This window comes from Convolutriloba macropyga, chromosome 1 (genome assembly GCF_964194025.1).
Source record: "Convolutriloba macropyga chromosome 1, txConMacr16.3, whole genome shotgun sequence".
NCBI lineage: Eukaryota > Metazoa > Xenacoelomorpha > Acoela > Convolutidae > Convolutriloba > Convolutriloba macropyga.
In genome coordinates this window covers 4,549,595-4,563,103 of record NC_134468.1, presented here as the reverse complement: position 1 = coordinate 4,563,103, position 13,509 = coordinate 4,549,595, and the positions used below count along the sequence as shown (strand labels likewise).

Here is a 13,509-nt window from a genome sequence, read left to right as displayed (position 1 = left end):
CAGAACTATCAAGGAATTAATTTATACTCTTTCCACGGTGTTGGGGGGTCTAAGGTCAGGTCTAAAAATGCGAGCTTCTCAGAAAATAGGCCACTTCTTCATTCAAACTGAATATTTAAGCTTAGAAGCCTAGTGCGTCGGATGATTACACCAAATGAACTTAAACTCGCAAGCTTTTTCACTTTATCTTGTTTAAGGCTACACATTTTCATAGAAGTTTCTATTTCGGCATAGAAGTCAAGCATCTCTTATATACAATTTACACGGTTGTTGTTTCTCGACCTACGAATATGCTCCTCAAAAAACAATTTGAAGCATCTCTAAGACTGGGCAAAGTGTTAAATTTAATACAACCTCAAAACAAAAAAAGTTATTAATATTTCCACTTGTTATTGATTTGTTTAGCTTGCGTGGCTACGTCCAGAGGGGTCGTGAAGTACTCCTTGTCGAATCCTGGCTCCACCAAAGTAGGCACCTCGCTTCCTTCCTCTTTGAGTCTCTCTACTTCAGCTCTATTTCTGGAGGCTATCAAGTAGGATTCTGGGTGCACTGGTAAGATACCGGCCAAGCCTAAAAAACCAGCACAGAGATTACGGGCCATGCCATTTCACTTAGCCCCGTTAACTGTAAGCATAAAACAGGCAGTCGGTGATCATTCTTCCCTAAATAGGAAAAATGGTACTTGAGCTACCAGCATTCACACCAAGAAACCAAGAAACTCGGCCCAAAATCAGATACGGTTCATTACTGAGAAGCGATTGAGCATTAGAGTATATAATTATCATCAGAGTATATGCTAGTGTTCAAAATATGCAATCAGGTCATTTAAACTACTCTGCACCCCCCCCCCCCCCCCCCCCCCCCGAAAAATAACTGACTACCACTGGACAAATTGCTCGCGGAGGACAGGTAAAGGAGGTTTGGCTGTAGGTAGCTAAAGATTAGGGAAGCTGAACTGTACAATTAGTAACGGTAATAGGAGCTTAGTAACGGTAATAGGAGCTGCAATAGGATGAACGCGTTTTTGAAAAAAGTTTTGTAAAACGGGAATACCTAATGCCATTGCCACAGGTCTTGTCGGGTAAACTCCAAGAGCGAGCCAATGTTTAATCCTGGTAACATCTAATGCAAATAATCTGTGCCCCATGGCGTTAGGAAAGTAGTCAATCCAGCCCAACTCTTCAATTATCTCCAAAGGGGGAGTTTTCGGTTTCTTCTTGTCAAATTTCTCGGGCACTTGGTGTGAACAAACTACCTTGAAGTACTCTCGGTTACGACATCCTTCGTATTTCAGTCGCAATCTGATGTTTATAAATTGTTCACCAGCAATTAGACACTTGAACTGGCTTTTCAGTCTCAAAGCCATTTCTTCAAAATATCACATACAATCTGAAATCTAATTTGATTAGACATTTTCAAATACTATCGGACCAAAACTTACAAATAGTTGTATTATCGATAAAAAATAATTAGCAAAATATTCTGTAATACAATGTCATTGGGGCAATGGTTCCGTCTGCTGTCCTCTCTGTGCTAAATATATAAATATATATTAGACTTTCTGTTGGTAGTATTATTATTTTGTATCAGAGAAATAAATTCAAAATAAATTTTCGGCAAACTTTATAATTTAATTTGAAGCACCGCATTTTATTCGATAAGTTTGAAAACTGCAGTTAAATTTGGCTTCGAAGAATCAAAATTTAAACTAATTATTGAATAGATCAATAATAGCAACATCTAGGAGGTCATTTGAAGTCAAATTTGATAAGTCCCGAATAATCAAAGGATATGCATATCTTCAGTATGCACAACATTCAGTACACACAACATTGTGCAAACTAACAAACTCGCACACTTTTAATCCTAACAAAAGCTCTTTGAAGTCCAATTTGTTCCTTCATCGAATCTTCAACTTCAACCAATTTGACCAGCACACAGACGTGATTAAAATTAAACCCACTGGAGTTCTTCACTTCTGCATGAACTGGAGTGACCTTTGAACTAGGTTCACTGTCCACCAAATTTCCACCATCCGGTACCCCTTGTATCCTAATGCGAAGGGTACAAGTTAGGTCATTGTTAGAATGTATTTGCGCGAACAGCTCAGCGGAAACAGTACATGTATTTCTGCTCAATAATTGTTCATATGAAAGAGAAAACGTCAAGCGTTCACTTTGTGTACACTTCAAGTTCAAAATTTGCAGCTCCTCTTTTTTATCGAAATCTGACATCGCCAATGTTAAACCTTCATGCGCATTTGATTTGTCATAGCTCACGTTTCTAAAACAAACTTTTGATAATTAGGTAGTTGTAGTAGGATTTTGACGGAAAATTTTAGAATTTTGTAACCCTGTCAACTGTCGCCTTTAGACAGCTTCTATCTACATAATTTGTAGACACATAAAAGGTCCTGGGAAATTAATTCTTATTCTTTATTATCATCGCAGCTCATGATCATCTCTTTTCCTAATGAACATCCTTTCTAAGGAGCTTTCTAACACCAAGATAAACACTTTTCATTCTTAAAATCCAGATTATTATACAAATTCTTATTAATAGCTTGTCGTTTTTGGTGTCCAGAATTTTATTGCCGATTCCCTGTAAATTGGGCTTGACTAATAGTTAATCATACTAACGAGATAAATCGTTCAAGAGCGTTGACTGGTAACGCCTGAGTGTCACTTAAACAGTAAAACAATTCGTCTGATTTTTCACAACTTCTCGTTCGTAGACCAAAGTTGAAGTTGGTCTCAAAAGGCAGCTCAACACAAAGAGGGTTAGGTTCTGGGAGATGAGAGTACATTGGTTGCCACAAGAGCCGATCTCGTTTCAGGAATGAATCCTGGCTATATGAGTCACCAGAGCTGCAACACTCTAAGCTCCAACCAGGAGCAAATATGGCCACAGACATGTCCAATTTTTTACACACTGAAAGAACAAGATTACGGCATTTCTATTGCCTACAAGTTCTTCTCACCTTTGAACTTTGTCTTCTTGTACATATATTACTATGTTTTAACGGTATGGAGAAACTTTAGGACAGCAGAGGCACTTTGTCGAGCAAAATTCGACTCGACTAATATTTTTTTGAAGAACTCATTGAGAGCAATCACATACAATATCCTCTAATATTTTAAAAGCTGCCTGGCAATTTAAAGCCCTCGAGCTTTACCAGTTTACCCCATTTCTCTCGAGGAAAATTCAAAACAGTTTTACGGAAAAAATTCGGTCGCATGCAAATTCTAGAAAAAAAACGAACAAAATTAAAACAAGCTTTGTCTGACACCAATTAAAATCTCTTTCCAAACCTGCCGACAAACTTCAAAACAACAGATAACGATATCTGTCGGCTGTAACAGAAATAGCAACAAAAAATTAAGCTTACAATTTTAGCATATGAAATTCAAAAATTGAAAAAGCCAGAAAACGAATCAGCCCTTTATCTGCAGGTACTCAACAAATAAATAAGTAGAAGCTATTCTTAAAATAACACCGACTAACGTCAAAAGAATTGCTCTCAAACGAAGTGGGTGCATTAATCTATTGCAGGCTGTTTCGGCCGGGAGGAGTAGCCTGAAGGAGGGGGACAAAAAAGCTCACTGAGGGATTTCAAACTACGTCGTCATTAGAAGCTATAAATCAGTATTGAGACTTAAAGTAGGAAACCACATCAATTTCGGCGCACTTTTCATTTGATATTTAGTAGTTAACTGACTCCAATTCAGTTCGGCTGGTTAAAATGTACATTAGATCAGGTAAAACCGAAAATTCAAGCGCACAAAAAAGACTTGAAAAGTCAAACACTTGAAAAGTTAAGCAAAATTGTGCATAAAAAAGATGCCTCTTTTGACCGCAAAGCGTCATCCGCTGGCCTTAACTTTGAATTCACCAAATCATTTATTCACATTCAAACGAACATTCATGCAATTGACCGCAGCCTCAATGTTAGTGATCTCAAAAAAAGACCATGAGAACCCGCGGTAACTATCAAAAAAATCTTAGTAATCATAATAAGCAATTAAAGATTCTTAGTAATAATACTAAGCCGTATATAGTTTTTATGGAAACTTGAAAATCAAACTCAGAACTAAGACTAAGACGAAACAGAAAAAATTTCAATGCGTAAATTAAACCAAATAAACAAGTGTAAGCAAAGGTTAAGTTAGAAACCAACAATTGACGCAACTACTATTACACAAATGCAGCCATCTTAGTAATCATACTAAGCTATTTATGATTTTTAACGCAAAATAACAATATGTCCTAAAATCCTTGAAAATGAAATCCCTTTTGTTTTTAGTTTTTAGGAGGGCTTTTTACTCAAAATTTTACCTCCTTGCTACCGCAGTATAAAGTTGAATTGAAAAACCAGCCCCTAAACTAATTCGACAATACCGACAATAAATCCGTGAAAGGACTCCTTGCTCTGTGTTTGATTTCAGTCCCGGCTTATTTGGGAATACTTTTCTGGTGCTTGTTTTCAGTCCCGGCTTCTCTGGAAACCTTTTGTCATGCGTGTTTTTAGTCCCCCCTTTAAAGCAACCCTTTCTGTGATTGTATCCAATCTTGGCTTTTCTAGTTCTCATTATGTGCTTTTCCGTTATGTGCTATTTGTGCTGCACCTGTTTTAAATACCGGCTTATCTGGAACTTCTTTTCCCCGTGTTTGTTAGCAGTCCCGGTTTTTCTGAGACTTTTTCTTTGCTTTTTTCAGGCCTGGCTTATCTGGGACGCAATCAAGAAATTCATGCCTGAATGGGTTAGTGGCGAGACATCAAATCAATTTTCTTGATATCCATACAAAAGCCATGTATGCTTCTTTGTTATCAAACAAAGATACTTCTCTATTGTTCTTTCTAACCATACAAAGCGAATGAACGGTTCTTAATAATCATACAAAGACTAAAATTAACTCTTAGTAATCATAAAAATATTATTAAGAATCATAGTAATCATAGAAATACCATATGTAAATCTTAGCATTCATTGCAAGATCATACAAAAAAATTTTGTATGTCTTTTATGGAATCATAAAGAAACTTTGCATGATTACCACGAATGTTTATCCCGGAAAAGGCGCAAAATCTTTCTACAAACGTCAGCAGATAACCCCTCATAAATCCATGGTGTGCAATTAAAACTGAATGAAAAATGAGCACAAGACGATGAAGACGACAAATCAAATAACACCCGGCAAGGTAACAAGCTCGCGGGTCTAGAGTCAAAAAGTTGTTCTGGAACCTGAAAATTTCCTCAACCGAAATGCAAAACTCATTTGCAAGACTAGCAATACTTGATTGGAATGAACTACTTAGTAAAATTAAAATCGAACAAGAAACAAAATTCCCCAAACAATTTATAACTTTCTTCTGCTCTGTTTTCATCTTGAACTCTTGTTTGTGGAAGGTTACTTGCTCAGCATGGCCTGACTTTAAATTCCGGAGAATAAATTAGACTTATTGTTGTCGTGTTGGCGTTCAAAAACCTCTAAATTTAAGGCGTTTTTTTAATTTGAGACAAAACTTCAATTTACTTAACTTTTCTGTTGAATATTAAAATAAGAAATTTGCAAATATTTACACTGCCGGATTAATATCAGTTGTTTACTCGTTGATATGGCTCGGAATTCAGTGTTGCTTTTTAAAATTCCAAAATACATATTTGACGAGGAATGCAGTTGCTGACAAAATGTAATCAATGAATTGCCTTGCATCTAATTGACGTCTGCCTTCACATAAAAACCCAAAAAAAACCGACTAACTAGCGCTTATTGCCACGTTAGGCAATCAGTTGGATGAAAACCAAATCAAAAAATGTAGCAGTACTAATAATGCTGTTCGAGTAACTTAAAATTTGGAGTGTAATACGATGGTGGACAAAAAGGTGTTGTTATTGGAGATTTATTTAGATCATTCAGATTCACTATTCCTAAGAAAGACTATTAAAACCTCATGCCGAACTATCAAATGCATAAAAGACTAGCAGAAAGCACACCATTTAGTGGCATATATAGGATCCTTTTTCAGCGAAAATTACAGTCCACCGCAAAAAGCTAGAATTTACAGGAAATGAAGTAAATTGAAGTCAATTTATATTACAAGATAACTTTGGGCTTCAAGATAATTTTGGACGACAATTCGATTGCAATTCAATTCTTTGATTCACCCAATGAGTGGGGAGCTCAGAATTTAATGCATCATTATACTAGCTGTAACTCAGTGGCAGGTGAAATTTGATTGCCCAGAACAGGAAGTTTTACCTCAAACAATTTTTCCAAGAAGGAAACGAGTGTGATTGCATGGGTGATTGCATGGGTTGAACAGATAACAATGATCGTTAATGAACCAAGATTTTCTAATTCGATTACCTAAAAGCTTTGATTCGATTACCTAAAAGCTTCTGTTAAAAGCAAAAGGAGCACAACAGCAAATATTTTTCTTAATCACAAGAGTGAGCATCTAGATCACTCTTGGAAGTCCTGTTTGAAGCTTTAGAGCTCTGCTATTTCCGATACGGTGATACCCAGACGCGCTGTTGCTCGGTTAGCTCTACGGCTTTTGTTTTGGACATACAGTCCACACATACAAATTTCACACTTATTACCATATCTTCGTAGTCACGTACCTTCTACAGCTTTGTCTGAACAGAACTGACCTCCCCCGAAACACCCTCTTCCGAACACATCTAGCCCAACAAACACATCGGTCGAACACTTCTCAAACCCCGTAGCTGAAACGTGATCACGACTCCCTTCAATTTGTTCACAAGTCGAATTGATTTTGGAAATTGCGATTTTCTCTTCGTTCCACGTATAGTTGAGATAGATGGAGTCGCATGCAAGATAGAATGGCTTGTTCACACTGTTTAGTTCATTCTGCCAATCGAGCTTTCCATTGTCTGCACGCACACTGTCATACCACATGAGATGGCTTTGGGGAATGGATTGATGGAGCTGCAATATCAAACGCTACAAACTTGAACAAATAGTCATAATGCACGATTTGTCACAATGGGAACTATGCAATTAATTAATTATTATTCATCGATGCTTTTTGGTATAAATTGGCCTCACCGTTAAAAAAATTGACATAGCAACTAATGACTAAATTTTCATTTTTTCTCAAATAAAATAGCAGAAAATTTATTGCCGGCAATCAGATAATATGGAACAGCCATAACTACGAGCACCAATCACAAGAAACATTGGCTCGATATCGTGTGCTTCAGTAAAATTTCAGAAAAATCAGTTCAGCCCGGACCAGAAAACGAATATTGAATTCGAGAAAAATCAATAATACCAAAAAAATCATGCGAAAAAAATTATGCGACAGGGTTACCTTGTCACGCAATGTCCTCAACCATTCCACTAGCAAAGGAAGCTGCTCTACTGGGATCTTGTTCTCGATATTGATGAGCCAGCCTTGTAATTTGAAACATTTTGCTATTGTCACCAACTGATCAGCAACACGATCAGCGACTTCTTTTGAATTGAGAAAGTCGCAGCAGTTCTTGTAGCCTTCCTAAATGAGCAAAAGCAGTTCTGCAGCAGACAGAAATTCTATAATATCTATTGTGACATCTCCGCCAATGATAGACTGAGAAAACTATTCTCTTTTATATAGCGAATGCTTTTATATTTATTTTAGTTATTGTCTTTCATTATAACCAACTCAAGCAATAATCAAATTTCTTTTCGTAATAATTGAAGTTCATCTTCAGTGTTTTCCAGAGTCTGTTAGTCGGATAGATTTGGGTAAGTCTACTTCGCGCGTAGAAATAGATAGCTCTACATCTATAAACATCAAAGCAATAAAAAGCGCATTTAGGGTCTGCCTTAGTTCAATGCTTCCGAATGTGATAGATTGTGTTATTTGAAAGCAACGCTAACAAAGAAGGGCTTCCATCACAGAGATAGGGAAATTTAAATCAAATGGTTCTTTGAAAAAAACGCCAGATATGATAACCTTAATAACCACTAATTTCGATAGTGTTCATTAGTGGATATAATCGTATGTTGGTTATTTGTTGAAGTAAAAATCAGCTCTTCTGGCAATTTGGTAGCTATTTTTTCATATACAGACCAATTTGTGCCTTTAAAATATGAGAAAAACAATACAGATATTTACCCGAAACCCAATGAAAATATACGCATTCTCATGTAAAACTCTTTATCTCACCGTAGTGAAACGGCCTTAAATTCTGTTGAAAAAACTCAAACCGTTGCTTAAAAAGGATGCATTTGTTTGCAAAATAATCCAATAAAACTTTCGGAATAATTAGTCTCAGAAGGAGTATGTCAAAAACATAACCCATCTTATGAAGCAAATTAAAGCATTTAGAAAAAAAATGAGATTTCGGACTGGGGTAGCGATAATGAAATCTAATATTTTATGAAAAACAGTGCCCAATCGTTGAGAAAAAGTGGAGATTATTTGGATAATTTTTATTAGAAAAATAGTTCATAGATAGAAAAAGGCAAAATGAGAAGCGCGATGAACTAGAGAGAAACTAGGGATGAGAAACAGAAGGATGAGAGAGGGAGAAAGCGCAACATATAGACAACGGCAAATGAGAGAGATAAAATATGGTGAGGAAATTAGCGATAAACGTATCGAACGAGAATAATGAAGAATCACGAGATTTAAAAAACAGCAGACGAATAAAGACAAAAAGAGATAACGAGAGAAAAACCAGAAACGAAGCGATAGGCGAGGCAACAGCGTAAATGGAGATCAACAAATGCAAAACAAAGATCTGAAGACGTCAACATAAGAGCACTTAGTAGAGACAGAACAGGGGACAGCATTTCTTAAATAAAAAGAACTGGGAAGAACGAGAGACAGAAGGGACAGAGAGGAGAGAAAGAGAGAGAGAGAAACAGGAAGTGTGGAAAAACAGCAAGGAAAGAAGATCGAAAAAATTGATGAGATACGAGAGAAATCAACTCAAGCAAAACCTTAAGAACAGCAGCCTTAATTAGTCAGAGAGGGAAAGAGAATTAGCGAACGATAAGAGATAAAACGGAAAAACCATAGAAAACAGCACAAGAGTAAGGGCAAAAAATGGGAAAAGAGAAAAGTCAGGACACGAGGAAGATCTAAAAGAAGGAGAGGAGGGAATGGATGGGGCAGCGAATTAGAAAGGGGAAAAAATGAAATAGGCCAAACCACGATAAGAAAGAAACGCAAAAAATAACGAAAGACCAACAAAAAAGAACAAAAATTAGCATAGCAGACAAATGAAAGTTGTTAAAATCATTGCGAATAAAAGGAGCTGTAAATGAAGAGAACAAATTAAGAAAGCAAGTCAAAAAGAACAATGAAAGCCAAAAATGAGGCAAGCCGAGAACAAAGCCAAAAAGAAATTCGAAGGAAAAACGAAAAAAAAGAGAAAAACACCAAAAAAATCAAGAAAGGAGAAAAGAGCGAAAAAGAAGGATCCAGAAGAACTACAAAAAAACCAAAGAATTGGAAACAACCTCAAAGCAGAAAAACTCCTCTAGCATTGATTTTATAGAAATGAAAACGTTTTGTAGGTTCAAATTTGAGCATTATACCTGCGGTCTTTGAGTCTTTAGTGCAGTGACTATAGACATGCATCTCAGGAGTACATAAAAATGCTGTAAAGAGGACCCTTAAATATGTATTTTTACGGTCTTGTAATCGTGATGCCTTCATGTGTTACAAACAAAACATAAGAGGATTATCTGATTTCTTTCACTTTTTTCACATAGAAAACAAACCAAATGATAGAGAAAAACTTGAGTGAAAAAATAAAACTAATCTTATTTGTTCAAAAACCCCAACAAATTCATACTTAAAACAAGTCAAGCAAAAGCAATGAGTTGTGAAAAAAACGAAAAACAATCGCACTCATCCTTCTGAAACTCATAGATTTATCAAAGAAGATAGGAATATTCTCACCAACTGCTGTGTCACAATGTGAAAATGAAATTCCTACACCTTTAAAAAGTCAAATAAATAAATGTCCAATATCTTGGGTGATCTCAAATTGCTATAATCAACTTCCAGAAAATCTGACAAAACAGAGTTCCAATTTCAAGCCAAAATAAATTCTCAAATATTATTTCTCTGTACAATAGAGAAGCCATAATAAAATACATTCTTTTCAATAGTACGTCCTCATGAAAACGCAGAGAACAGTAAACGTGTGCACAAAAAATTGCCGCTAACAGACAAATTTCAAGAATTGATTAGGTAAAAGCTTCAACCAGAAGTTGAGTTTCCACAAAATAAAACTCCCAGCAAAACTTATACGAGAGCCAAATAGGAAGGCAGCAAGATCAGAGTTCAAAAAAAAATGTTTTAAAAATATTTACTTCTTATCTACGCTCAAACAACTGTTTGAGTGATCAAAAACCTGAAACTGCGCGAAAAACACTTTTTTTGTTGAATTTTGCTTTCTCACGTAAATGGCGCCGGCAAAATGCAGACGTGTCTATGGCAAGAAAAAAATTTTCCCTACTGTCAGAAAACCAAACTGAGTTTTTATACACTAGCAAGTTTTAATTTAATCAGTCTAACTTTAAAAAATGTACACCAAAAAATAAACCGAATAAACTCGGACGAATAGCTCTGAAACGACGGGCCGGGTCTCGCATTAATTTTAGCCTGTGATGATGTCATTACCTTTTTTGGACCACTACTAAGATTTAAAAGGAAAAATGAACACATAGCCTGGATAACTTTTTGTAAAAAAAAACCCGCAAATCAAGCTAGGGCCTTAAATTCTGAAGGAGAGGAATTTAGGTAACAAAAAATTGAGAAGTGAGGCGTAATAAAGTCACTCAATCCACAGAAACAAACATAAACCGACGAATGTCGTAAGAATTGCTCTCGAACGACAGGTGGGTGGAAAAACATTTGACCCCACCGGCATTCGAACCACTGACCTCCCGATCCATAACCAGACGCACTGACCACTCGGCAATCAGGTCCTTGTTTTTGCTATGCTGCAACCGACTTTATAATAGCAACAAGCTTTACTTCGTAGTGAAAGCAACAGAGATCACTCAAAAATGAAGAACGAAAGCGTCAAAAAGTCACTTGAGAAGTCAAAGAATGTTCTAGAAGAGAAGCGCAAAAATGGTCAAGCAAAAAATTGCATAAAAAAGACCAACACGTTTACAATAATTGCTATGAACATCGTTCAAGAGCAATTAATAACTGATTAAGTCAAATCACTCAAGCGACAAAACAAAATGCTGCACAAACAAAACACACGTTTACAATAATTCCTTCAAACGTGGTCTAGATGTAAGCTTCTAACCAGACTCAATCTATTGAGTATTAAATTTGATACGACAGTTGATAATTCTTCTTACATCATGCTCAGTGATCAAAGTCCCCAGAATCGGAGTGGAGTTTCGATGCGCTGCACAAATCCACCCATGAGGTGGAATGGTAATAAACTGATGTGAGAAATAAACAAAAAGATCACAGCGATCCCAATGGAAAAACAAATAATCATTTGTGAAATCGTAAGCTTCATTCTGTGAATCGATTGGCACGTTGTCGTTTCCATAACCCCCTTTGAAGTCGTGGCAAACCAGTGTTCTTCGTCGTTCGGGTAGCCATTGAAAATTAGAGGGCAAACTGGGCAAAGAGTCGTAGAAATCTTCAGACATAACATTTTTATCCCAACTCAGCAACTCATCGACTGTTTTCAGAGGTTTCACAACAGCTGACATACCTGAAAAAGTTAAATTTTCCTTTGTTTAAGTTTCAACTACCGTGCAAGACAATCGTCAACATGATATCAATGACCCATGAAGTCTTACAATTATAAGCAACGTCCAATCAAGGTTTTGTTGCTCAATCAACACGCATAAAGCATCATTATGACTCAAAACAGTAACATCATGACAAACATCAATACATTCTTCATTTCCAATCAAATCTTCATTTCCAGAAAGAGCTTGAAATGGTGACAAACATTTCGTCGACATATAGTTGGAAACTTATAATTTCCAGAACTATCTATCGAATACTTTCTTAATAATTTTAGACAATTGTAAGCATGTTTTAAGAAAGGGCTGTTCAAGAAATTGTCCAATAAGTTGTTTTTTAAACTAAAATCGTATAAAATATCTGTCAACACATACGCCTTATCATTGGCACACGACTGTCGAAAAATTTCCTCTAGCTTTATTGACCTGAACTATAAAAACAAACTGATGATACAGGTAAAAACAAGTACTGGAATAGTTGCTCCGAAGAAATCTAAATTCCTGGCTATTTATTGGAATATCTAAATTGAGCATAATATTTTGTCAAGAAAGATCAGTTTCAAGGAAACCTACACTTACTTTGGAGAGTGGCGACGTTCATCTTAATTCGTTAACTCCTATTAGTGCATCAATTGAAAATTTTGTCAGAAAAATATCTGTACGCGAGACAGTGGAGACGGAAATAGCTATAAATCATCAAGGTTCCTTGAATCTCGTACGAAGCGGTAACATGACTCGAATTGCTCTTTCTGTTGTTACCCAAATTTATTAAAAAAAGTTAGAAAAAAACAGCAGATCAAGTTGTAAATTACACTGCAAAGAGCTGCACAAACCAAACACCTCATTACGAACACAGTCTTCGAAATTCAACGAATATGACAAAAGAACAGGGAACTAGAAAAGAGGAAAAATTGAATGAAAAAAAGACCAAAACAAAACATTTTTAGGTAACTAGGGCTGTCGAAGACATGAAAAGCAATAGCTACAAAAATTTGAAAACAGCTTGCACAACGAATAATTGCAAGCAAGCCACCGCCTTCACTAAATAAAAACACGAGCAAAACGGTCAAAAACCAAAAGTTTATAAAACATTTTTTCAAAAAAAAGAGTGTCATCAGCATTAAAACACGGCCATCAATTAAAATCCACTATGAAACTATGTATCATTTTACAACTAAGGGCTCAAAAACGAAGAGCTGGCAGAATTAACCAGATAGAAAGCAGCTACCAAATTTTGGAAATACAACAAGGACAAAGCAGCAAAATCAATCAACAAACGCTTTTAGAGTTTGAAAATTCCACCTTTTTGAAACAAAAATGCTTAAGGAGTCATTCACTGTTGACTAGTCCTTGTCTGAATTTAAAGTTGAAAAAATTTCTGATAATCACATAAGCAAAAAACGGCAAAATTTAATTCCAGACTGCTCTCAATGGAAGTGGAAATAGGACTAGCTCCCTTTGTGGTTTACAAAGATTGTGTTAATTGTTTTTGGGTGTGTATATCCGGCAAACTTTATCAAGGTGGACTAAAGAAGCTTATTTCGTACAATTTTTGATGAAAAAGGCTGAATTTTAAAATATTTAGCCAAAATATTAGCAAAAAAATTAAATCAAAATAGTCAACAACACTTTTTGTGTCTTTAAAAATTAAATCAACAGTACTATTGCTAACAACAAATAAACGCAAATCGGTCTAATATTCACAAAAATTTAAACCATGATAACTCGCTCTAGAAAACCAAATTCACAAATATCTTT

The 13,509-nt window shown here is 35.9% G+C and overlaps 2 protein-coding genes across 2 annotated transcripts; both read right to left on the bottom strand.

The window, feature by feature from the left end:
• Window positions 1-321: 321 nt before the first annotated feature.
• Window positions 322-1,396, bottom strand: LOC142344849 (small ribosomal subunit protein bS16m-like). Its single transcript, XM_075396872.1, has 2 exons — window positions 1,054-1,396; window positions 322-570 (listed from the first exon to the last, which is right to left on the bottom strand). The coding sequence occupies exons 1-2, from the start codon at window positions 1,364-1,366 to the stop codon at window positions 374-376; spliced, it is 510 nt and encodes a 169-aa protein (XP_075252987.1). The 5' UTR covers window positions 1,367-1,396; the 3' UTR covers window positions 322-373.
• A 112-nt stretch (window positions 1,397-1,508) lies between these two features.
• On the bottom strand, window positions 1,509-11,710 carry LOC142344845 (uncharacterized). Its single transcript, XM_075396858.1, has 5 exons — window positions 11,347-11,710; window positions 7,340-7,522; window positions 6,627-6,954; window positions 2,640-2,931; window positions 1,509-2,283 (listed from the first exon to the last, which is right to left on the bottom strand). The coding sequence occupies exons 1-5, from the start codon at window positions 11,647-11,649 to the stop codon at window positions 1,842-1,844; spliced, it is 1,548 nt and encodes a 515-aa protein (XP_075252973.1). The 5' UTR covers window positions 11,650-11,710; the 3' UTR covers window positions 1,509-1,841.
• Window positions 11,711-13,509: the final 1,799 nt, after the last annotated feature.

Excerpts from the sequence above, each read along its gene's own strand:
- LOC142344849 (XM_075396872.1), bottom strand. The coding sequence starts at position 1,366 with ATGGCTTTGAGACTGAAAAGCCAGTTCAAGTGTCTAATTGCTGGTGAA. Across the intron at positions 571-1,053 it reads ACCTGTGGCAATGGCATTAG|GCTTGGCCGGTATCTTACCA; the intron begins GTATTCCCGTTT and ends CTGGTTTTTTAG.
- LOC142344845 (XM_075396858.1), bottom strand. The coding sequence starts at position 11,649 with ATGTCTGAAGATTTCTACGACTCTTTGCCCAGTTTGCCCTCTAATTTT. Across the intron at positions 7,523-11,346 it reads CTTTGATCACTGAGCATGAT|GAAGGCTACAAGAACTGCTG; the intron begins GTAAGAAGAATT and ends TTGCTCATTTAG. Across the intron at positions 2,932-6,626 it reads TTCAGACAAAGCTGTAGAAG|TGTGTAAAAAATTGGACATG; the intron begins GTACGTGACTAC and ends TTGTTCTTTCAG.